At 41.1% G+C, this 26,762-nt stretch overlaps 1 protein-coding gene across 1 annotated transcript; it reads left to right on the plus strand.

Annotated features, from left to right (window-relative positions):
* The first annotated feature begins 4,269 nt into the window (after nt 1-4,269).
* On the plus strand, nt 4,270-19,776 carry LOC131298790 (cysteine-rich receptor-like protein kinase 21). The gene is made up of 5 exons (XM_058324262.1): nt 4,270-4,390; nt 4,675-4,885; nt 18,819-19,056; nt 19,133-19,279; nt 19,374-19,776. Exons 2-4 carry the CDS (start codon nt 4,852-4,854, stop codon nt 19,215-19,217), a joined length of 357 nt encoding a protein of 118 aa, XP_058180245.1. The 5' UTR covers nt 4,270-4,390; nt 4,675-4,851; the 3' UTR covers nt 19,218-19,279; nt 19,374-19,776.
* Nucleotides 19,777-26,762: the final 6,986 nt, after the last annotated feature.

The following is a 26,762-nucleotide window of genomic DNA, read 5'->3' on the forward strand; positions in this document are numbered from 1 at the left end:
ACTTTTGTTTTGCAGGTTTATGGTGTGTTTGGTGTTGTCGGCGGTTGTGTGTTCTTTGTTCCGGCCTTTGTTGTGTAATCTTCTTGGGTCTGTGTGTTGTTGCTAGGTTGTGTGTTGGTTGTCTTCGGACTTTTTTTTTAATTTCTTGGGTTGTCTTGTATTGATGGTTGTGCTACTGTTTTTCTCATATTTTATGATAACCTATTATGTTTGTGTTTCTCAAAAAATAAAAATAAAAAAATAAAAAATCACCCGAATGTGACTCCAAGAAGCAAAATGGAACCGATTTTTGGTTTGAGTCGCTATCGTTATTGACTATAGAGACAGGAAGTCTTTATTGACTACAAAGGCAGGAAATGATTAACACGGCCACATGTTGCGACAATTTATTGTCGTTGACCAAATTGGCTTTAAATCAAAACCACAAAGAGTCCCCAATCTTTGAAACTTCTAAGGAATATTACAAACACTAACTCCGAACACAACTGTATCTGTAACAATTTGATGTATATGGGTTTAAATGCATCGAACGGCTCTGAACACAATTGTGTATTCGGAGTTGTGTATGGAGACGTAGGATTCCGTTCAAGCCGTGAGTCCACTGGGAAGTCACATAATCATCTAGTAAGAGCATCTCCTGCCAAAATTTTACTCAAATGTTCATTTGACTCATTCTAATGGACAAACTCAATTTAAGTGGAAAGTAAGTGAGAGAGAGAGAGAGAGAACAAATTTAGATAGAAGACGACAAGTGTCGTGTAGGATTTAAGTAAATAAAAAGGATCTCCCATGATTTAGGTATGATTTTGAGTAAAAGTTTATTTTCTGAGTTTCTGTATATGATTGGTGATGAGTTTAAATGATTTTAACTCAAACCATGAAGTTAACTCAATAATATAGAGTAAGGGTTGGTGATGAGTTTAAATGATCTTTTGCTCCTACTCTTAATTTTTGCCCTCTTAAATTTTTAATTAGTTTATGATATTTGTAAATGGCGTTTTCACTTCACATTGGCGCTTCCACAAATCCATTACTTGTCTTTGGTCCAGAATTGTAGAAATAGCTATTGACGAGTGACGAGTGATCACGTGCACGAAACATGTGGAAAAGAGTTCACGTTTAAATCGTGGAAAAAGAAAGATGACATGATGATTTTACTGAGGAAAAAAGTCTTTATCAAAACATTTTTCCTTCTCACTTTGGACAATTAGCAATAACTTTTCTCTGGACTTCCGGCAATCTGTTTCATGTAGTTTGGCAAGAAAATTTTGAATCATAGGTATAGGACACTTTACACGCAAGTCCTATTTGCTCATACAATTTAGGATAACCTTTTCGAGAGAGAGAGAGAGAGAGAGAGAGAGAGAGAACCGGAAATTTCAATAATATTACGGAAAAGTCTAAAACCACGTACATATTACGGAAAAGACAGATAATTTTTATTGGGTTTGTCGTTTGAGGGAGTACTGTAACAACAACAACAACAAAAAAGGGTAAATTTCACTTACCTCCCCTGAGGTTTCTAACAATGACAGATACCTCCCTTCATGTTTCTAAAATTGCACTTACCTCCCTTGTCAGTCTTGTCAGCTAACTTCTGTTAACAGAAAGTGTGAATTTCCATTTCTACCGCTTTATTTACCTCCCCCGACAAAAATAGTTTTTTTTTTTTTTTTTGTAATTGCTTTGACTTCTATTTTTTCCTTTCTAGTACAAGCCAAAGAAAGTTGATTGAACATTGAATTAACATGTCGTAACACCCCATATTTTCCGTAGAACTTATATTAGTTGAGCCGAAAAATTATTTTTATTTTGTGCAATAGATAACAATATTTTAGGATGACTCTAGGACACAAGAATTTAGTAGATTGTTGAGGGGGGCCATGATGTGGGTTGCTGGGTGGTATGATGCAATTATTAGGGTAGGTTGTGCAATGTGATTGAAAAATTCAAGGGAAAGGAAGTTTAAGTTTAAAAATGCATGCATTGGCTAGTGTCCATGTAATTAGTGGCCTTTTGGCCAAGGAAAATTATGCTTGGTGATGGTTTTTTGTGTGCATAATATTGTCGCCTTAATCAAACATTCTGATGACATTTGATCAACGTGGAATTAATCTTCCACGAATTAATCATGATGTGCGTAAAGTAACCCAAAACACCTTGAATTTTAAAAAATACGTTGAACTAATATACATAACCTAATTGATAAGTGTAATTTCAAAAACTTGATAGTTAAAGTCATTCATCTATAAAGCATAGTTTTTTTAGCCAATATGCAAAAGAAAAAAAAATAGCATAGATTTTTAGAGTTCATTTCGTAATAAAGTTTTTTTTTATCAATGTTAATGTAAAGTGTTTGAAGGTTCATTATTCAATGAATATGTGTCTTAGAAATTCCAAAAGTTCAAGAAAAAAAAATTGATAGGAGAAAAAGGAATTTTTGGCTAAAAATGTTAACATATTTTTTTTTGGGGTGTAAAAAAATGTGGTATAGGGTTGCAAAATAAAATTATTTTAATATGAAGCTATATATTTAAGATTTTTTTATTCCTTTCCCAAAAAAATGTGAAGTATCATAGAAAAGGAAAGGGACTCTAATTCCTTTGTGTTTATGCCTCGTATGTATGTGGCTTAATAAAAATTCTGAATTTTTTTTGAAACTTTAAAAAGAATAAAATATTTATACATGCATGTTTAAAATCAAATGTCGATATGTGTTTAATTTAACATACAAATGTATATATGGATATATCTCTTTTAAGAAGTTGTGATTAGGGACATTAAGGTCTTTTAAATTGAGTTGGAAAGGGCATTCATGTCATACTATCATTATAAGGGTAAAATGGGTAGGGAAATAGGTTTAGTTGGTGATGTCAGCAATTTTCGTTAATTGGTAACGATCTCCTAACGGAACGGGGGAATCTGCAACCAACAACTAAAGCAGAGGGGAGGTAAGTGCAATTTTAGAAATGTGAGGGGAGGTCTATGTCATTGTCAGAAACCTCAGGGGAGGTAAGTGAAATTTACCCCAAAAAAAAAAGTCTTTCCTCAAAATGCTACATATAGTTTAAAGGTTATAGACCACATGAGCTCAAGCCATCTTCAAATGTTGTTCAACATCTTTTCCCTTCTCCTCTTTCTTCCTCCATCAGCAAATTCTTTAGAGGCTCAAGCCTGGATCAAAGCATGTTACTGGTATTCCGGCAGCGAATTCCCGGTTCCTGACATAGATTCATCTATGTTCACTCACCTCACATGTGCTTTTGCACATATTAACTCTTCCACTTATGAGCTCTCAATCTTACCGTCTGATGAAACATACATCTCCCCCTTCACCGATATTGTTCGCCAAAAAAATCCAACAATTATAACACTTCTGTCCATCTGGATTCAAGATTCAAATTTCTCAACCTTCTATTCAATGGCTACCCAACCCTCTCACTATAACACTTCTGTCCATCGATCTGGATTCAAGATTCAAATTTCTCAACCTTCTTTTCAATGGCTACCCAACCCTCCCACAGAACTTCTTTCATTGAATCATCAATACAGACAGCTAGGCTTTATGTTCTCTTTATAAGTTCCTACCATTTACTCCTCCTTCTCTCTACTTTCTCTCTCTAAAAAACAAAAAAAACCCATTTCGTTTCCAGATCTGGGGGAGGGGGGCCGCCACCTCCTCCTCCCTCCTCCCCCCTCCCTCTCCCCTCCTCTCACTTCTCCCTCCTCCTCTTTCTCTCCTCCCCGCCACAGATTTCCTATCAGAGAAGGTGTTCTTTAGCTGAATTTGTTTGCAGCACATGTTTCAACAATTTGTGTGGTATGAGCTCTACCTAATGCCAAGGGTGACATTTTCATTTTACCTAATACAGTATGTCATACTTGGCTTGGTTGAAAAGCCTGCAATTATTTAGATATCTAAAGATTTATATATAGGACACCAAGTGTGGTTCCACCAAAAGAGCTTTCATTTTACCTACTAGGCCCGTACAATGATGGCGTTATTGTTAGAGAATCATAAATGATGGAGATGATCAAGAATCTACGTTTGGGGAGATGTGGGAATAAAGTATATCCTCTATAAGAACTTGAGCTATATATTTGGCATCTCTCTTCAATAGACAAGCCAATAGCCATGCATCTCAAGGATAGTTTTCCAAGCAACATATCAAGCATTGGCCTCATGTCCAGTATATAGGTCGCACCATTCTTCTATCTGCGCTACTCATATACCTCTAAGTAAAATCTCTAAATCCCTTGCATAACACATCTTACAGGGTTATGTATCGTTGTTTCTGACTATCCATTCCATCCATCTGAGGGCAAAAAGTTTTATTGTACAACAGAGGAGATATGCGGTGTACAACTTATAGACTCAATTTTCTTAAAGGTACCACCTAAGGAACTCTGCTTTTCGAAAATTAAGATAAATCCACGTTATATTAGGCCATTCAAAACAACAGAAAGAATTGGACCAGTGTCATAGACTTGCCTTAACACTAGAGTTGGTTGATTATGCATTTGCTTGCAGTGCTTTCTAATATGAGAGCATAAAGTAGAATATATAGATGAAAAAAGTTCAGGTTAGAGATACATGCAGTAATCATTTGCTCAAGGCATCACAAAATTTTCCTCCTATTCAATTGCTAACACTAACCAAGTGAGATTTTGCAGGGTAGATTGCAAGATGGACAGGAAGTTGCAGTGAAGAGACTTTCGGAATCTTCTAAACAAGGGCAAGAGGAGTTCATAAATGAGCTAACACTCACTGCAAAACTTCAACACGTCAATCTAGTAAGACTTTTGGGGTTTTGTACTGAAAGGGAAGAAAAGCTGTTGATCTCTGAGTACATGCCTAACAAAAGTTTGGATTTCTACCTGTATGGTACGCAATCTCTTACACTCCCCTTCTATACCAGTAATTATTTGGTCTAACAAAATCTTTCCTAGCCCATACCCTCTCTCGGCATCGCTGCAGTACTAAGATTTTTTATATGAAATGAAAGAACAAATACTCGAAACCACAATACCTGATTCCTAAACAAAGAACAGACATTAACAACTACAATCGCTACAGACCACACTCCATGGACTCTTGAGATTAAGTCCATCCAGATTATATCCCTCCTTTTTCCAACAGTCTAAACAATTCTATCCTTATCCAAACCCCAAACAAACATGGTACAACTAATATTTTGCCATAAGTTATTCCGCAATATTACTTATCCACAGCAATCCAGAAGGGTATGTATCTAAATTCGATGTGTTTGTGCCTAAAAGGCTAAAAGAGTTTCACTAAGAGGTTGCTATGTTGTGCCACATACCTTCAAGCTTGAATGAAATCATGATCAGTTGAAGTCTAACCTGCTCCTCCAGCTCCTACCTGACTTATTGAGAGGTGACTTCTGATACGCACCTAAGATTGCTTGATCGTGGTGCTTAAGTCCGTTAGTTAGAAGTGCTTTTAGCTTTTATTGTCGTTTTTAGTCGATATTGCTCGTAAGGTAGTTTGTTTAGTGTTTCAGGCAAAACACCCTTAAAAGGCGTATTTTGAGTGCAAAGTCAACCCCCAAGTTAATTCAAGACTCATCACTCGGTGGAACTTGTGCCAAAGTGACCAAAGAACGAAGGCGAGGAGCATCGGGCAAGCCAACGGTCGTCGGGTGTCAAGCTTTGGAGGCTGGCCTGAAGACCAGAGATAAGCTCCCCGTATCGATACGGATTTTGGACCGTATCGATACGCGTTTGTTACCTTTCCAAGCAGAGCTTCCCGTATCGATACGGCCATAATCTGTATCGATACGGGATTGTTACGGGAGATTGGCCTTTTCAGCTTAACGATGTGGTATCGATATTTTGCTTATTCTGTATCGATACGGAGAGCTTCCGGCCAGATATTTGTTGCTTTTTGGGCTTTCCATTTATGAAATACTTGCCTTTTATAGTATGTTTTTAGATATTTGAGGAGAGAGAAACCCATTGTGTATAAATAGGGGTCTCCTCTCTCCCCTTTGTTATTTAGTTAATTAATAGCTTTAATTTTTCTTCCATTAATGTTCTTGAAGCTTTTCATAGTGTAATCTCTTAGAACTCAAGTAAGTAATTCTCGTTTGTTAATTTCTCGTTTATTAAAGTTGTTCCTACGGACTAGATCTTTTATAATATCAAGTTTGTTTTCGTTTTTATCGGTTAAAAGTCATGTCTCGTTTTTATGCTTTCTTCCATGCTTTAGCTATGTGTGAGTAGTTGATAGGCCAAGTCTCGGGGTAATCTTTCCCGAGGACTTAGGTGGTTATTTGGTTCTCAAACCTTCGGGCTTAAAATCTTGGTTTTCGGAATTTCATTAACCTAGCCTTTTTGGTCTAAGCGAGGCGTGTTAACTCCTTGGTATGAAGTTTAGTCAAGCGGTCTTGGCAAGCGACATATGGAGGGCTCGTGGCCCCCTACGTGTTAGATACATTAGCAAATATAGGTTGATTTAATTCCGGTTAATCACATCTTTTGATAAACGTAGTCATTAAAGCTAAATCTTCCGGGCGTGAGCACGCGGTCGTGGCTCTCGCCTGAGTTAAATTGAGAACCGGTAACATCCTTTGTCAAGGGTTAGACGATCCCTAGACTTGCCTCCTTTTAGTTTATTAAGCGTTATCCTAGTCTTTTGCCTTGGCAATTTTCACCGTTTAAAGCAAAACCAAGTTGGCCGTCTTAAACGCCACAATCCACCTTATAAAACCTACAATCCGATTAAGCTACATTCGAATTCTCTGTGGGTACGATCCCGGACTTCCGGATATTATGCTACCAACGACCTAGCCCTACGCTTGGGGTATTCAACCTTATATTTGAAGGCGAGGTTTGAAGGCGAAGCATTTTTGGCGCCGTTGCCGGGGATTTCTTTTATAGCTTATTTGGAGGATCGACAAACCATTGTAAGTACTCCGTTTATTTTTTTTTCCTTTGTGTATTTTGAGCTCGGCTTAGCGGATACCTCTAACCGAGCCACCAATTCGACTTGAGGTTTAACGAAGCTAGTCGAGCATCAATTGCCTTTTACCTTATATTTATTGTTGCTTCTATAGCCGTGGTCGTGGCATAACCCCACGAGACTGTTTGTGAACGAGACGGCAGCATAGCCCCTCTAGTCTGCTTTATTGGACTGTGCAGGTTGTATGCTCAATATCTATCGTAGCCCTTTATCGAATCGGCTACATCGATCTGCATCTCGCGAGCTATCACCTCCATTAAGCCCAATGGCAGATCAACCAGCAGCTCGCACTTTGCGCGATTATTTAACGCCAGAAAGAGGTCCACATGTCTCCCCCATAACCATTCCTACTTGCACTGCCGCCAATGCATTTGCTTTCAAGCCAGAGTACCATCGGGTTATCCCAGAGTTTCGAGGGCGTGAATTGGAGGATCCTTATGCCCACATTCGGGAATTCGAAACTATCGTTAGCACCTTTGTGACCGGGCCGGGTCAGCTAGATCAAGCTCGCCTGAAGCTATTTCCCTTTTCGCTCAAGGACAAGGCTAAGCAGTGGTTCCATTCTTTGAAGCCCCGCTCCTTGCTCACATGGGGGGAAGTGCAAGATGTGTTTACCACCAAGTTCTTCCCTGTCAGCCGAACCAAGCTCCTCATGGATCAAATTCAGAATTTCAAGCAAAAAGATGGGGAGGTTTTCTACAAGTATTGGGAGCGTTACAAGGATTTGCTTGCAGCTGTCCCACACCACAATTTTCCTATGTATCTTGTGATCAACTATTTCTATTTGGGTTGTGATCGGGAGTCTAAGCAGCTTTTGGATACTATGGGGAGCGGTGACTTTATGGGAAAGGACCCCGACGCCGCTTGGGAATTCTTAGATGCTTTGGCCGAAAGAGCTCAAACTTGGCAATACATTGATCCGGGTGACCAAGCTATGAGAAATCAAGGACCGGAAGGCTCCGGTAAGTTTTCAGTGAATGAGCAGAACGGTCTTGAGACGCGGTTGGATGAGCTATCGTTAAAGTTGGACAGAATGAAGCTAGATTCGGTCCAAGCAAAAGAAGCGAAAGAAGCGACAGAAGTGAAAGAGGTGAAAGAGGTTCGCCAAGTGGAAGAAGTTTGTGTCATTTGCGAGACTATGGGTCATTCGACCGACAACTGTCATACCATCCCCACCCTTCGACAACACTATAATCAACTCCCAGAAGAAGTATGTGCACTGAATCAACGTTGGGATCCATATTCCAACACTTATAATCCGGGGTTGAGATCTAATCCGGCTTTCCGTTGGAGTAACCAGAATGAGGCCGGCTCGTCAACTTCTCAAGGTCCTCCTCCTTCTCAGAATCAAACATGGCGCCAATCTCAGTTTCAGGGTCAGCCACGTTTTCCTCCGGCACAATCTCAAGGCCCGCCAGGATTCATACCACCGAGCCAATTCCAAGGGCAAAATCAATTTCAGCAGCAACCAGCCCCACCTCCACGACGTTCTCTGGAGGATACTCTGAATGCATTCTGTCAAATGCAAACGACCACTAATGAGCAAACTACCCAAGCGATGAACGACATAAGGAATCAAGTGGGTAAATTAACAACGGCTATCGGTGTTTTGCAACAAGAGAAAGGAAAACTACCTACCCAACCTCAACCAAACCCTCAAGGCCAACACTTTGCACAAGGCTCTTCGGTGACTTTCCCCGAGCAAGCAAAGGCCATAATATCGTTGAGAAGTGGGAAGACGGTTGATAATGCTCAAGTGGAGCCGCCGGTTGCGCAAATCTTGTTACCTTTTCCGGCACTATTGAAGCCCACAGTGCCAAATGGGGAATCTCCCAAACCGGTTCTTACAGAAGAAGAAAAGGGAAAAGCCAAAGAAGTCGAGGTTCCGCCCGCTTTCACCGTTCCCGTTCCATATCCTAACCGACTAAAGTCGCTTGCCAAGCCGAATTTGAACAGTGATATCTATGAAGTTCTTAAGAAAGTGACGGTTAACCTTCCTTTGCTTGACGCTATTAAACAAATTCCATCATACGCCAAATTTTTGAAGGAGTTGTGCACTCACAAACGGCAACTCCAAGTGCAGAAGAAGGTGTTCTTAACTGAACAAGTGAGCTCACTCTTCCAGTCAACCCTTCCGCCCAAGTATAATGATCCGGGCTGTCCTACGATATCCATCACCATCGGGGGTAAGGTTTGTGAAAAGGCTCTTCTTGATTTGGGGGCAAGTGTAAACCTCCTCCCGTTCTCGGTCTATGAACAACTTGGTTTGGGAGAAATGAAGCCAACTCGGGTGACTTTACAACTAGCCGATCGGAGTATTCGAGTTCCCAAAGGGGTGGTCGAAGATGTTCTTGTTCAAGTTGACCAGTTCGTGTACCCAGTCGACTTCGTAGTTCTTGATACGTGCCCGGTACCGGCAGCTCAATCGTCCGTCCCAATCATTCTTGGCCGGCCGTTTTTGGCAACATCCGACGCCGTCATTCATTGCCGGGATGGCCGCCTTAACATGAGTTTTGGCAACATGAAGATGCAAGTCAACATGTTCCATATCGGTAGCCAATTGGGCGATGACGAGGATGTGTGCGGAGTAAGCATGGTCGATTCACTTGTTCAAGACCACGTCACTACGTTTATTTGCAAAGATCAGTTGGAACTCGCACTGACGTCTGCCGAGGCCGATTTTCTTGAAGCCCCTGAGGTTGCGTACTTGTGCTCTTTGTTAGATGAGGAAGAGATGTGTGGTATAACCCCATGGGTCCCCAAATTTGAGGAGCTGCCGTTTATTGAGAAGCGAGCCGTTCCGTCTAGCATGGAACCCCCAGTGCTTGAGTTGAAACCACTACCGGATACCCTCAAGTACGCCTATCTTGGCGACGGCCAAACATACCCGGTAGTAATCTCCTCCGCCCTCACCGAACTTCAGGAATCTCAACTCCTCTCTAAGTTGAGGACACATTCAAAGGCTATTGGATGGTCCATAGCCGATATCAAAGGAATAGATGGATCTCTATGCTCCCATCACATTTACATGGAGGAGGATGTTAAGCCCTCTCGCCAGCCTCAACGATGATTAAACCCGATTATGAAGGATGTGGTGCGCGCAGAAGTTCTTAAATTGTTGGATGTTGGCATTATTTACCCGATAGCAGATTCCAAGTGGGTGAGCCCGATACAAGTGGTGCCAAAGAAGTCTGGGGTGACTGTGGTGAAAAACGACAAGGATGAGCTTATTCCAATGCGTGTTCAGACTGGCTGGAGGGTGTGCATTGATTATCGGAAGCTGAACGCCAGTACCCGAAAGGACCATTTTCCCCTTCCCTTCATCGATCAAATTTTGGAGAGAGTGGCCGGGCACAAGTTCTACTGCTTTTTGGACGGGTACTCCGGTTATAATCAGATTGAGGTGGCCTTGGAAGATCAAGAGAAAACTACTTTCACGTGCCCATTCGGGACCTTTGCGTATCGTCGTATGCCGTTCGGGCTTTGCAACGCCCCCGGTACTTTCTCGCGGTGTATTATGGGTTTATTCAGTGACATGGTGGAGAAAATTATGGAAGTATTCATGGACGACTTCTCAGTTTTTGGTGACTCTTTTGAGGCGTGCCTTGCCAACTTGGGGTTAGTGTTAGCACGGTGCGAGGAAAAGAACCTGGTGCTGAATTGGGAGAAATGTCATTTCATGGTGACCGAAGGCATTAAACTCGGCCATATTGTTTCTTCGAAGGGCATTGAAGTGGATCGGGCAAAAATTGATTTGATTGGGAATCTTCCGACTCCAAAGTGTTTGAAGGATATCCGATCTTTCTTGGGGCATGCCGGTTTCTATCGGCGTTTTATCAAAGATTTTAGTGCAATTGCTCGGCCTTTATGTCATTTGCTCGCCAAAGATGTGCCGTTCGAGTGGACGCCGGGTTGCGAGGCCGCCTTTGCCAAGCTAAAGTCTAGTCTCACCTCTCCACCTATAGTGCGATCGCCGGATTGGGAATTGCCCTTCGAGCTCATGTGTGACGCCAGTGATTACGCCGTTGGAGCTGTTTTGGGCCAAAGAAAAGGGAAAGAGCCGTACGTTATCTACTATGCAAGCAAGACGCTCAATGAGGCTCAAATGAACTATTCCACTACGGAGAAGGAGTTGCTTGCCATAGTCTTTGCGTTGGACAAGTTCCGGTCTTATCTAGTGGGGGCTCCGATTACCGTGTACACCGATCATTCGGCTCTCAAGTACCTTTTCACGAAGCAGGATGCCAAGGCGCGTTTGCTTCGGTGGATTTTACTCCTACAAGAGTTTGACCTCACTATTAAGGACAAGAAGGGTGTCGAGAATGTGGTGGCCGATCATTTGTCTCGATTAGAATTTGACGATCATACATCGCACATTCCTATCGGTGACTCCTTTCCCGATGAGCAGCTATTCTCCATCACTACGGCTCCATGGTACGCGGATATAGTGAACTACTTAGTCACCGGTCTTATGCCTGGACATTGGAATTTGCAGGAGCAGCGTCGGTTTTTGGCCGAGGTGAAACGGTTCTCTTTTGACGACTCGTATTTGTTTAAGTATTGCGCTGACCAACTTGTTCGCCGTTGTGTGCCCGAGTCTGAGCAACATAGTGTTATCCAGTTTTGCCACACGGAAGCTTGTGGCGGCCATTTCTCGTTCAAAAAGACCGCCGCTAAGATTTTACAGTGCGGATTCTATTGGCCACAATTGTACAAGGATACGTTTGCTTTCTGCCGGTCATGTGCGCGCTGTCAACTTCTGGGGTGCGTGACGCGACGTAATGAGATGCCGCTTACCCCCATTTTGATTATTGAAGTGTTTGACTGTTGGGGTATCGACTTCATGGGGCCATTTCCTACATCTTTTGGGTACCTCTACATCTTGTTGGCCGTTGACTATGTCTCCAAATGGGTGGAAGCCATCCCCACTCGTACTAATGATGCCCAAGTGGTCGTTGAATTTCTTCGTGAGTACATTTTGGCGCGCTTTGGTATGCCCAGGGCTATCATTAGTGATCAAGGGTCCCACTTTTGCAACCGATCCATTGCGGCCCTCTTGCGGAAGTATTCCATCATTCACAAAGTCTCAACGGCTTATCACCCGCAAACCAATGGCCAAGCGGAGCTTGCAAATCGAGAGATTAAACATATCTTGGAGAAGACGGTTAATCCTACCCGTAAAGATTGGTCAACTCGCTTGGTCGATGCTTTGTGGGCTTACCGTACTGCGTACAAGACTATCTTGGGAATGTCACCTTATCGGTTAGTTTACGGGAAAGCATGCCACTTGCCAGTCGAGCTTGAGCATAAAGCGTATTGGACCATTAAGAAACTAAATTTCAATATGGTACAAGCTGGTGCCCGCCGCAAGCTCCAATTGACGGAACTCGAGGAGTTGAGGTACAATGCTTACGATCACTCTAGCACTTACAAATCTAAACTCAAAGCCAAGCATGATAATAAGATTGTGATTAAAAACTTTACGCCCGGTCAGCAAGTCTTGTTGTATAATTCTCGATTGCACTTGCATCCCGGGAAGTTGCGCTCACGTTGGGCCGGACCTTATGTTGTCAAAAATGTGTCCCCTCACGGGGCAATAGAAGTAGAGAGCATGCGTAACGGTTCCTCTTTTAAAGTTAACGGTCAGCGGCTTAAGCCTTTCCTTGGGGGCTTTGAAGCTCGCGAGCCCGATGAGGTCTTGGCCGATCCCGTTTACACGGATGGCCCCTCGTTTTAGCTTGTGTTACTCTAATTTGCACGGGGAGCGAAAGCGTAACCGCTGAACTTAATTGTTTGTCGGACCCGGCCCCCGGGTAGGGGGTACCCTCCATTGACTTGGGTATATGTAGCTCCGCACGCCGCTACTAAAAAAAGGATCGTGTGCCCAGCTCCAGTTAGTAAGGGCAATTTTTAATATCAGTGACATAAGGCTTTCGTTAGCTTTTCTGATAGGAGTAATTCACAGTGAACCACTCACGTCTTCCAGATTAGCCCCAACGGGGGCGGTATAGATCTTAGGTTAGGCTTTGATATTCCCGTGCTCCATTACCGCACTTAGCTCTATCTTGTGCCTGCCTGGTTACGATCTTAGGGGACGCTGGACTTCATTGTTTGGCGGAGTCCAGCTGTGACTTGGACGCTCCGAGTTCTGATATTAAATTCTGTATATTTGTACATTTGTAAATAATGCGTTTCTGCTTTCTGCTTATTTCTCATGTTGCGGGATTTTCTCACCAAAAGATTTCACCAACGCATCATTGTATCGGGCTTTAATTAGTCCTTCTTTGTCGTAGTTTGCCGTTAACGATCCATGCTCACCAGATATGTCCCTATCGGGGGCAATTTAGGTCTTTGGGTGCGGCTTGATATTCCCGGGCTTTGGCACTAGGCTCTGTCTTGCTTCACTTTGTTTTGATCATAGGGAACGCTGGGCTTAATTGCTTGGCGAGGTCAAGCGGTGAATTTTACTTCGGGCATGATGTAACAACTTTGATGGTCTAGTATAGCCACCCGCGTTTTGCCTACTTGGTGAGACACGGGACGAAAAGTATGACTCGTAAGATTGCGTGAAAATCGGGTGGTGTCCTTTGTTTTTCTTTGTATATATGTTTGTTGGCGCCCGGATAACACGAGCCGGGCGGTTCTAATGTCATTTGGCTCTTAGTAGGTAGTTCGAGCTTAAGTCTTTTGCAGGGTGTACGTGCTACCACACCAGCCTTGGTGGATTGGATCTAACGTCGGAGTGATTGAGGCATTCAGGAGCCCTAAGCATGGGTGCGATTACGTGTCGCGGTTGTTAGTCCAATAAAGTTTTGGCCATGATCCTGTGTGACTAGCTGTGGTTCCGTTGGAAGAGCCGAAGGAGTCGACCTTGGAAGCCGTTCGGATGACAAACGGAGCCGGTGACGCAAAAACCTCCAACTTGGTCGAGGTATCCGGGGGTTGACATTCCCCCGTAGGTACGATCTTTTGTTCCTTTTTCCCTACTGTTGTTCTCCATGCTATGAGGGCATAGCATATTTCAAGTTGGGGGGAGGGACATAAATCGGATATTTATGTTTTATGCGTTTTGTTTAAATTTTTCGTTTTTGGTAGATCAATCCTTCCGTTATTACAAGTTAGTGGAATGGATCAACTTAGCACTTGGTCAATAGTTCATTAATTGGCAAGAGTTCGTGTAAATATTTTTGTTAAACTTGTTCTGTCCAACTCGTATGCATGCTAAAGGGCGAGAAATTAAATGTTGAGTGTGTTGTGAGCAGGTTTGACCCATATCCCGTTGATTGTTCTCAGTATATTCTTAGTTAGGTTTTAATCTCATGTCATGCCTAAACGTATTCGTTATCTACTTTAAATCGCTTCGGAATCTATGGCATATGTAAGAAATGATACAAGGCCATCTTCGCTTGATTAAAACCACAAGAGAGTCTCATTGACCTGTAAAAATAAAGCCTAGTCCGCGTCTCACTCTTACCCATAGGAAACCGGATGTTTGGGTGGATGGTGGGAAGTTGGTTTTAAGCTTTGCTGGGGCTGGCTTCAGGTTTACAGGCTCCGGGTGTATCTTAAAAGTGGCTCTGGGCGTCGGCATTGGCTATCGGGTGGCAAAGTTGAACTTCTGAAGATAAGCTATCCGTATCGATACGGCCCGTAAGGCGTATCGATACGCGTTTGTTTCGTGGCTAATCAGAGAGCCCCGTATCGATACGGATTTTGTACCGTATCGATACGCGTGGGTTAAAAATCGAAATCTGCAGTTATTAAGGTCGGCCTCTTCATCTTTCCAAACTCCATTCTCTCTCACTAACCCTCCATAACCGCCCAAGCTCTTCGAAACCCAACCCCAAAAACACCAAAATCAACCCCAAAACTCCATAATCTTTCCCCAAAACTCCAAGCTTTCAAGGAATTCCAAAGGTTTTCAAGGATTTCAAGTCAAATCCTACTCGTATCAAGGTAAACTCTCTCTCTCTCTCTCTCTCTCTCTATGCGCATCATCTCCCATTGTTCTTCCTCTATATTAACTCCAAACCTTGATTACCCACTATATTGCCATGCATTGCTATTTTAAACCATCCTACCATGTTTTTAAACCCCAACTTCCGAAATCACCCATGAACCCCTGTTTCCTAGATTTTTGAAATTTTGATTGGTTTTGGGACTGGGATTGCATGGCGAAGTTACCATTTGTGTACTTAAGTTTGGAAGCAGACTCTGTGTAGTACAACTCAGAAGTGTTGTGGATTCTGTCTGGCCGCCTGTTTTTGTTGAAATTTGCACGTTCCTGGCTGCAATCTGGGTTGTTTTCGGTACTATTTTGTTTCAAGATTTGGGATATTGTTCTGTTTGGTAGGTTTTGCATGCAATGGTGAGAACAAAGACTGTGGTTTCTAAGGGCAAGGCTCCGGCTTCTTCTTCGCAACAAGCGGAGGAGATAGTGCAGGAAATGGAGGAGGAGGAGGAAATGATTGCAAACCCGCAAAAGCGAAGCCGGGCTAAGAGGAGGACGGCGGCTGAAATTCGCGCCGCAACTCAAAAGAAATGGGAAGAAGGGATTCGGAACCGGGGGTTCAAGAATGAACGACATGTTGACGTCGACAACCTTGGTATCGAGAATCCGTTTGTTCGTCGCATCCGCGACCAAGGTTTGTCTTACTACCTTGCCCCTAACCCTAGTTACAACAAAGAGCTTGTCGTAGAATTTTACAAAAACATGAAAATTCCGCCTGAGGAGGATGAGAAGAAGGATGATGCCAAGGTAACATCAAAAATTGGGAAGATTACTATCGAGGTGACTTCAGGGTTTATTGCACGGGTTTTGAATTACCGCCAACCACCCGCGGATGATGTGAATTATCCCGATGAGGAGTATGTGGCGGATGAGACCGTTGTTCAGGAATTGTACAAAAATCCTAGGGAGGCAAGTCTCCCTCATGTGCCGGGAAAGTTTAAGGAGGTATATCGGCTTGTCAATCAGCTAGTGCATCACAATTTCAATCCAAGGGGTACGGAGAACAAGCCGGATAGCTACGAAGGGGGGATGATTCACGCGTTCATGAATCCGAATGTGGTGTGTGACTGGGCAAAGGTTATATTTCAGGAGATGATTGATTTCAAAGCCAAGGCCCCAACCAACTCTAGGTTGCCTTTTCCATGTTTGGTGACCGTTATGTGTTTGGCTCAGAAGGTTCCCGCTTCCAAGTTTCCGGAGCGTGAAAAGCTCAATCCGGGGGATATTAACAGTTCCATACTCACCCGGAGTATCTCTCAGTCCCGACCTACTGCTGCTGCTGCCCCACGTGGGGAGTACTTGACTACTTTGCCACCAAAGGGTGCAAAGTCGGCTGCTTGGAACAAATTGCTGTTTTGCCAAGGGGTGGCCACTATGGGATGCCTGAAGAAACTGAAAAAGGAGACCCGAGCCAATGCAAGGAGGCAGCGGAAGATTGATCATAAGTTAGACTGGGTTCTGAGCCAAGGAGTGGGGCAAGCCAGTGAGCAATATGTGCCACCGCCCGAGGAGCCTGATGAGGACAGCGATGATTTTGCTGGGGATGAGCCGGTGTTTGTGGATGACGAGTAGAGTCGGTGGAGTAGTTGGAAATCCCTCAACTTGGTCGGGGTGCTTGGTGGTTGACAGTCCACCTCTTATCTTTTATTTCGTTGTTTTTAGTTTAGTTTGGTTTAGTTTAACTCTGACTTAATAGTTTAGTAAGTTTTTGTTGAGGCCGGCATGTGGCCTATGACTTGGTAGTTGGAGTTGGAGGCGGCCAAGGGTAGTTGAACCAAGCTAGTATATGGCCGCTATCCTATTTTGCTAACCGTTCTTTGATTTAAAACCAAGGTCAATATATGCTATGAAGCCCTTAGTAGATCTTTAATATGCCTTGATTCCATTTCGATTTATTGCCTGATAGCTAGTATATTTAGTTTGTGGCATGCTTTCTTTCGGCAATTCAGTTTTCAATCGTTTAGTCGTAAGTTCTGTTTAATGGTGCTCTCCACTTATAAGGCATGGTATTTTTGTTCCCCGTGCCTAATTCGAGCACTTTTCTCGTGGGATATGGTTACATTGGTTGGAATTGGTTAAGTTATAGCTTCTTATCCGTCTTTTATCTTTTGGCGCTCGTTTTGGATACTTGATTATAACTTGCTCAATATTTAGTTGATCGCTCAATTGTTGGCTGCGAGTTGTTTTGGAATAATTAAGTTATTTTAACTCTTGCCAATTAGTTGCAGTTTGAGTAGGTGCTAAGTAGCTCTGTCGGAAGGATGGTCAGGCGTTCTTTATTTTCCTTTAGTTCCTATTTTGTTGCTAGGGACTAGCAACGCTCAAGTTGGGGGGTGTGATACGCACCTAAGATTGCTTGATCGTGGTGCTTAAGTCCGTTAGTTAGAAGTGCTTTTAGCTTTTATTGTCGTTTTTAGTCGATATTGCTCGTAAGGTAGTTTGTTTAGTGTTTCAGGCAAAACGCCCTTAAAAGGCGTATTTTGAGTGCAAAGTCAACCCCCAAGTTAATTCAAGACTCATCACTCGGTGGAACTTGTGCCAAAGTGACCAAAGAACGAAGGCGAGGAGCATCGGGCAAGCCAACGGTCGTCGGGTGTCAAGCTTTGGAGGCTGGCCTGAAGACCAGAGATAAGCTCCCCGTATCGATACGGATTTTGGACCGTATCGATACGCGTTTGTTACCTTTCCAAGCAGAGCTTCCCGTATCGATACGGCCATAATCTGTATCGATACGGGATTGTTACGGGAGATTGGCCTTTTCAGCTTAACGATGTGGTATCGATATTTTGCTTATTCTGTATCGATACGGAGAGCTTCCGGCCAGATATTTGTTGCTTTTTGGGCTTTCCATTTATGGAATACTTGCCTTTTATAGTATGTTTTTAGATATTTGAGGAGAGAGAAACCCATTGTGTATAAATAGGGGTCTCCTCTCTCCCCTTTGTTATTTAGTTAATTAATAGCTTTAATTTTTCTTCCATTAATGTTCTTGAAGCTTTTCATAGTGTAATCTCTTAGAACTCAAGTAAGTAATTCTCGTTTGTTAATTTCTCGTTTATTAAAGTTGTTCCTACGGACTAGATCTTTTATAATATCAAGTTTGTTTTCGTTTTTATCGGTTAAAAGTCATGTCTCGTTTTTATGCTTTCTTCCATGCTTTAGCTATGTGTGAGTAGTTGATAGGCCAAGTCTCGGGGTAATCTTTCCCGAGGACTTAGGTGGTTATTTGGTTCTCAAACCTTCGGGCTTAAAATCTTGGTTTTCGGAATTTCATTAACCTAGCCTTTTTGGTCTAAGCGAGGCGTGTTAACTCCTTGGTATGAAGTTTAGTCAAGCGGTCTTGGCAAGCGACATATGGAGGGCTCGTGGCCCCCTACGTGTTAGATACATTAGCAAATATAGGTTGATTTAATTCTGGTTAATCACATCTTTTGATAAACGTAGTCATTAAAGCTAAATCTTCCGGGCGTGAGCACGCGGTCGTGGCTCTCGCCTGAGTTAAATTGAGAACCGGTAACATCCTTTGTCAAGGGTTAGACGATCCCTAGACTTGCCTCCTTTTAGTTTATTAAGCGTTATCCTAGTCTTTTGCCTTGGCAATTTTCACCGTTTAAAGCAAAACCAAGTTGGCCGTCTTAAACGCCACAATCCACCTTATAAAACCTACAATCCGATTAAGCTACATTCGAATTCTCTGTGGGTACGATCCCGGACTTCCGGATATTATGCTACCAACGACCTAGCCCTACGCTTGGGGTATTCAACCTTATATTTGAAGGCGAGGTTTGAAGGCGAAGCAACTTCATAATTTCTATTATGTAGATTCGGTTAGACGAGCACTGTTGGATTGGGAGAAACGGGCTCATATCATCGAAGGTGTGACTCAAGGGCTTCTATATCTTCAAGAATATTCAAGATTCACAAAAATCCACAGAGATTTGAAGGCTAGCAACATCTTACTCGACAATGACATGAGACCTAAAATTGCAGATTTCTGTATAGCTAGAATTTTTCAGAAAGATGAACATGAAGCAAACACCGGCCGGATTGTTGGAACATAGTAAGTGAATCTATTCTCAAATCTCTTAGACATGTATTATAGTAAACAAAAATGGCGATGTTGACCTGAATTGCAGCGGTTACGTTCCTCCAGAGTACGTAAAACGAGGCATATACTCCACCAAATATGATGTTTATAGCTTTGGGGTTCTACTCTTGTAAATCATAAGTGGAAAGAAGAAAACATTTATATATGGTCAAGACAACTTCACCTCCTAGAATACGTAAGTCATCACTTAAACAATGACTCCTATCACGGCTGTGGTTCAAACTTTCACATGTCAACACCAAAGGTTATATGATAAATATTTTTGGCAGGCGTATGAATTGTGGAAAGACGGCAAAAGCATGGAGTTCATGGATCCACTAATGGATGATACAAATTCGGGGTGTAAACTCCTGCGATGCATGCAAGTCGGGCTTTTGTGCATCCAAGAAAAATGGGAAGATAGACCAACCATGTTGGAAGTGTACTCGATGCTCAAAAATGAAATTGAATATGTGTCAGCACCTAAAAGGCCTGCCTTTTCTACTAAAACTGATATGGATGAAGAAAATCATCACAAGTCGGGAAGAAATTTGTTCAGCTAATTTTGCAACTATGTCCCAAGTCATGCCCAGATGACATCTATCTTTAGCTCTATCATTTTGCAGAATATTCTTCGTTCTTGTGATTACACATATGTTCTAGTGAGTACACATATGTTTTCTTTTTCTTGTTTCCATTTAGTGTTAGCCAGCTAAAGAGCAATTTTATGGTTCAAGAATTGGGGAAAAAAAAATACTAAATAATTGTTCATAAATTATACCTCCTAACAGATCCAAGTGAATATGGACCACACAATTTACTTAAGATTACGATTCTCTCTGGTCCCCAAAGGGACTCAACAGTCCTATTGGGCCCTTTGTGCACCCTTTCCAGGCCCGCTATGATCGATTTCGCTTGAAATGTTTTCAGAAGAATCAGAACACATTGAGAAAAAATGATAGCAGGACTGAATCGGAATCCATTTTTCTTAACATACGTTTGTTTCCAATACATATCAAATGGCATCCAATCGACAAGCTCTAAAATATGAACAATTTCGATCATAGGCGTAGTAGGCCTGGCAAGAACTCACAAAGAGCCCTACAGGCTACAGAACGTCTAGGATTTTGATCCATTTACTTCATGGATTGGTACCTAGACTTTCTAGTCAGCAAGTTGTTTGATATTTATCTGGTTGTTAACTTCATGACCTCAAAATTAGCCAAGGTGTGTGGCGCATGCTGACCCGAACATCCTGTTATTGGTTGAAAAAAATGCTTGATATTAGGTATGGCAGACATCACAGCCACAGTGCCACTGCCACAGAGTTACATAAAACACTAATACCGTCAATTCTCAAAGAAAGTAAAGTATAACTACCACAAATTCAGAACAAGACAAAGTTAATGGACTTGACAAAGCTAACATAAGGAGAAAAACAAATTCTTCATGGAACCCAGAATCACATTGTAGCAAATTAGGCAAGCATACAAAGCAAAATCAAGATAAGAGACTGTTGGTTGAAATGAAGGGTGTTGGTCCAGGGATAACTGAAGGGAGTGTCTCATAGACATTTATTCGAACATATTATGTGCAAGTGCGACCAAACAGTTAATACAACAAAATGGAGAGAGAATTTTCCGTATTAACCTTAGAAACTGAAGATGGGATTGGGAGCAAAATGTTGATCAGATTGACTTCGCCCATCGTCGTCGATTCAATATCTAGAATCTATTGGGTTATCTGCGTATCTGAATCCATTTTACATGCCCCTTGACCGCGCGTAATTACAATTAGCCGTTTTTAATTACCGTTAAACGCTTGAAATTGCATATGGCCGCGAAATATTGAAAGCGGGATTAGTGTAACCGATTCTTTCATGTTTTATCTGCCTCTTGGCCGCCCATAATTACACTTGACCGCTTGTAATTACTCTTGGACGCATGAAATTACATCTGGCCACAAAATATTGAAAGTGGGATCACTATAAACGATTCTTTAGTGTTTTATATGCCTCTTAGCCGCGCGAAATTACACTTGGCCGTTTTTAATTACTCCTGGCCGCGTGAAATTGCATATGGCCACGAAATATTTTGAGAATTTAGGATTTGAAATTATCTCTATGCAAATCGTCCCTAATAAATTTTGAAACAATTATTACCTCCCTCCCAAAATGTTTCTCGAAAACTAAAAAATAATTCATTTCTTTTAAAAAAAATTCAAGTTTATTTCATAAATTAAAAGAATTATTTATTAAATTGTTGAAAAAAAATTTGAATTTTTTCTACAAAAATTGTATTATTTTTACGTTCTCGTTTTACGAACCGAAAAATATTTTGGAACGGAGGAAGTATTACTTTCATTTCTCTATCTATGTTTCTCCGCTCATTATCAAAAATCCCAAAACGAAAAACGAACGTGGTCTTTTATAGTTGTTGCATGGATTGTGTATATTTTCTTATCACTATTTGTCAGATGAAGATGAAAATTATGCAAGTACCGAAAGGCTTCGACGAAAGTATTATACGTCGTGTTTCTTTTTGATAAATAAATAAATAAATAAAACGGCAGCAATATTTTACCAATTAAGCAATGTTATCAACACTATTTTAAAATACAACTGTAGACACAATTGCGTCCGTTGTCGTTCGATGCGTATTGATCTACAAGCATCTAACGACGTCAAATGCATTTGTGTCTAGAATTAAATTTTAAAGTTGTGATCGTAGACTTTTGGTTTTGCATAATTGCTTGCATAAAATGTGATGTCCAACATTCGGTGTGTTTACACTAGCGATTAACTTATGCAGCATAATTTTTTGGTTTTCTGTTTATTCAATTTTTTTTTCCATTTGTTAGTTTTATGCTTAACTTTTATGCGATATGGATTCGTCTCGTGAGTTTTTGGACTTTTTCTTGAACATTTCCCAAAATACTTGTATAAAAGTCATAATTTTTTACTTTTCTGGTTTCGCCCGTCAAGACAAACCCACATCACGTAAAAGTTTAGCGTTAAACTAATAAACGTGAAAAAAATTTGAATAAGAACAAAACCAAAAAATTGTGCTGCTTAAATTAAGAGTACTGCTATGAGTACTAACCGGTCGGGGAGGGAAATCGTACCGACGGCCGCGCCGGGCCATTTCCAGCCACCGGACGGTCCAAAATTTCTGGAAAAAAAAGACCAAGGGGCCTAACGCGTAAATCAACGGCATCCAAGGTGCATAGGGGGCTTGATCCGAGCACCCCTTTTACGTGTATATACACGAAAAATGAGTGTTTAGATCAAGCACCCTACACACCTCGGATGCCGTTGATTCTTGCACTAGTCCCCTCGGTTTTTTTTTTTAGAATTTTTGGACGGCTCAGATCGGCCGTCCGGTGGCCGGAGATGGCCCGGCATGATCGGTCGGTACGATTTCCCTCCGACCGTCGGTACCTATATCATTATTGTTAAATTAATTACTGTGCCACTAGGTGCCAATGCCATTCACAAGACATTTCCGTTTGATTACTCTCTCTTCCATAAGAGGGTGTTTGCGATAGTTATGAATACAGATTTTAAATTTTAGTTTCAGATTTTGTTACAGATTTTAGATTCAAAATTTTATTGCTTATCAATCCTAATCATACTCCTAAAATACCATAACAAGCATTTTGGGTGACTGGGTTATGGGATTTGGGCCAAACCAATCGGGCTCGAGCCCAGTCCATGGTCCAGTCTCTGCCAGACTAGATCGATTTCTATGATTTCCTACTGGACAACTCTGGCCCATTCTAGGGATCAAGCTAGGGTCAGGCCTCAGGACCAAGTCGTTCTTGGGTCGAGCTTATATTGGGCCTTTGTGTAAAACATTCCCTCAGATTAATGTTGAGCATTGTATATAGATGTCGTTTTTAAAAAGTCTTAACCTTACCTTTAGTACTCAAAGATGATACAAACTTATCCGTAGAACTCATCATTGAAAATCGGCTTACAAGAGGAGGGCGCCCAAGAGTTTATATCCACTAGGTCAAGCCGGCAATGTGGGACTTTAGGATCGTAACATACTACCATACTCCGCAACCAACGTCCAGGCGGCCCACTCTATCAACACTAACCCGATGGTAGACCTTTCTCTTTTTTTGACGGCTCCACTCATCTATCAGTATTCAATACTTTAAGTATTTTAATCTAGCCTATAGGCAGGTCACCGCATCTGCAAGTCAAAGAACTGATATCATGCGAATGTAACAAATATTGTTTAAACAAACATTTCAAAATGGGCGTGACTTTTTATATTTTTGCTTTAGACCCTCGAAAATCCAAAGTTACCACGTGGTGCTACAAGAACATTGAAGAATCACTTCAAAAGTCTTAGGGCGGTCATGAGCACTACGTACGAAGGTGCCCACAAAATATGTGATTATACTAACTTTGCCAGCACCACACTCAAACACACACACCCATACTCACATGAGAGGTGGGTCCTGCACCTCTCATGTGAGTTTGAGCGTGTAAATTGGTGTGTGTTTGGGTGTGACCCTAGCTAGCTTTTACAATAATTGGTGTATTATTGTTGTACTATCCAAGGAACCTTCTCCTTGAAGCTGAAAGTATCTTAGTATGTGGGACAATAAAGGTCGTTTTATGTCAACTTCGAGAGACCAGTTCAATAGGGAAAATGAAAACGATATTAGCAGTGAGAGGTGCTCAAATAAAAGAGGCCCATTCACAACGTTTTCATAGCCATTAGTGTGAACCGGGGATGGTGTTGTGCGGGTGGTGCACACTACACAGCACAGTACTATATATGCACCATCCGAGCCGTCCGTTCGATAATCCATATATTGGTTTAGATCTCATCTCGGCAATGAACGGCTTGGATGGTCGGATGGTGGAGACGAGATCTTGTCTCTCTCGACAGCATTTGTATACAGCAATAAATATTTTTCTATCATTTTTATCATTATAACTTTATAAGCAGTAGAATAATATAAGTATCGGAATTTCATTGAGTGGGACATAAATCACACTAACCCAATTAAAACCCATATCTCATCTTGGCAATGAATGGCTTGGATGGTCAGATGGTGGAGACGAGATCTTGTCTCTCTCGGCAGCGTTTGTATACAGCAATAAATATTTCTCTATCTTTTTTATCATTATAACTTTAAAAGCGGTAGAATAATATAAGTATCGGAATTTCATTGAGTGGGACATAAATCACACTAACCCAATTGAAACCCATTAAGGAAACAAATAAAGAAAAGAAAAGAAAAGAAATTAAAATAAAGTAGAAAAATAAAGGTAAAAAGATTAACCCACCTCCACCCCCAAAAGAAAAGAAATTAAAATAAAGGTAAAAAGATTTTTTCATTAATAAAGTAGTGTGAATTTTTTTAAAATTACCCGAGGATAAAACTTGATGTTGTTAAAACCCATAAATTTCGCACAAAATTGTAGAAAAATATTTACCGGAGGTACATCGATCGCAGAAGAGTTAAAAAAGAAAAGTGGAGTTACTAGTATTTCGTTAACAGTTGTACCATGCACTAGCTAGAACTCTAGTATTTTTTTGGATATATAAGCGGGTGTTCTATTAACAAAAATAATTACTTATTTTTTAAATTAAAAATGATGTATTTGTGAGAAAATAATCTGTCTTGTAAAATAAAAATAAATACTTAAAAAATAAGAATCTTGACAGAATGGGATCTAATCTATCATTTTAAAGCTAGAAGCCTAGATATCTAGGCTGGGGCTTGGGGTATGCAAATCAAGTAAAAACAAACAAAGGTGATCAACGAGAATTTACATAGGATAAATGAATTTTGCATTCTTCTTTTATTCGTTGCACTTTTTTTTTGGCTTTATCAACGAGAAATTAAAAAGTGGATGTAGAAGAAAGGACAACTTAGTAATTTCACATGCATAATGACAAAAAAGAAAGTGCATAAGAATAAAAGAGAGTGTAAAAATCATTTCCCAACTTAAGAATGGAAAACAAATTTTGCATTGATAGTCATCACTCTGATCAAATGGAAATAATAAAACGTGCAAACAAGGGCGGACCTACCATGGGTCCTGCTCGGGCACTGGTAGGGATGGGCATCGTGTCATATTCGTGTCATCTCGTATTCATGTCAGAATTCTCTCAACTCTAACCCAATATGTTTACCTTTTCGTGTTATCGTGTATGTCATATTCGTGTTTTGTGTCAAAAATAACTGACCATAACCCGCTAACTTCGTGTCGTGTTATCATGTCTTTTCATAAATTCTCCTATTCATGTCAGGATTCTTTCAAATCTAACCCGATCTGTTTATAAGCTTTTTCGTGTTATATTCGTGTTCCGTGTTAAAAATAGCCGACCCTAACCCGCTAATTTCGTGTCGTGTTCTCGTTTCGTGTCGAAAATTCCTACCCCTAGGCACTGGCCTCACCCTTATTTTTTCAAAATATTTATGATACACCTCTAAAAGAACTTATAACACATTCTACCGCAATTGAAATTTTCATTGTTTTAAGTAAGTTAATAATTATGAAATGTAGCACATATTCATTTGTTATAGAGGGGACACCTAATCATGGATGACATGATATTAAATCTCCTGAGGATCATTTTATTATTTTGAAAACCATTGAATAAAACATCAAAAAACAGAAACCATCTTTTTTAATCAATTGTTCAACAAAAAAAAGTCTATATATTGTAACTTGCCTTTTGAATTCAAATTCTTTTTTCTGATTAGCGAAAAAGAATTTTGTTAATCTTTAAAAACGAATTACAAAGATTAATTTGCCATTTGAATTCAAATTCTCGTGCCGCCCTTGCTTAGAAAACAGAAAAGATAGATCCTATTGCTCCGTAATTGGTGACTAAATCCATTCATTTTGACTTCACAAATCCATATCACTATCGGCTTTTAATAGTTTTAGCTACAAATCTCAAAATATCTACACCCCGATACCTTTAAAGAGTGGCGGAAGTATTAAGGGACCAAAAAAGTAAAATAAAGAAGTTTTCAAATTTTTTTTATACCACTATTTTATCACGTAATAGGAGAAAATGTACAGAACTTCAACCAAAATCAAAATACACAAACAATCTATTTTCAGTACCCTAATTTTTGTGGGGTGAAGTATGCGAATCTAATAATTTGCAATTATATTATGATACGGCGGTTCTTAATACATGGTATCACCAATCTCTTGAGATTTAATTCTCCAATATGCCATATCAAAAAAAATCTTGAGAGAAAAAAAAAATGGAAAAAAAATCTCTTTTTTGTTTTGCCCCTATCAAGGTTAACTCTTCTTTTCAATCGTCCTGCAGTTTCATTAACGTCATCAAGCCGGCCCCGTTCTTGTCGTTTTGGGCGTCGCATAGGTTCACGTCCTAACGAGGGCGTAGTTTCTTGGGACGGAGGTAGTAGTTGGTGATGTTGTATGGTAGGGTGTGACTGGTGTGGTGATCAAGGTTCTGTTTCGTGGTCTTTGCTGTGTCTCTACCGCCCTTGTGGCGCTGGCGGCGCCGGCAATGAGGGTCTTGATTGGCGTTTTGGCGGTTGGACTTAGAGGTGTCGATCTCTTGCTTGCTTACAGGTTTTGCTTTAGCTTTTGTTTGCTAGTTTTGTTGGTTTTCTTCCTTTGTGTGAGACTTTCTGATCTCACTCCTTGTGAGTGTTTTGTGGTG

This window comes from Rhododendron vialii, chromosome 1a (assembly GCF_030253575.1).
Source record: "Rhododendron vialii isolate Sample 1 chromosome 1a, ASM3025357v1".
Taxonomy (NCBI): Eukaryota; Viridiplantae; Streptophyta; class Magnoliopsida; order Ericales; family Ericaceae; genus Rhododendron; species Rhododendron vialii.

Coding starts and splice junctions, on each gene's coding strand:
- LOC131298790 (XM_058324262.1), top strand. CDS start 4,852: ATGCCTAACAAAAGTTTGGATTTCTACCTGTATG. Junction 4,886..18,818: donor TTTGGATTTCTACCTGTATG/GTACGCAATCTC, acceptor TCTATTATGTAG/ATTCGGTTAGACGAGCACTG. Junction 19,057..19,132: donor GGCCGGATTGTTGGAACATA/GTAAGTGAATCT, acceptor CCTGAATTGCAG/CGGTTACGTTCCTCCAGAGT.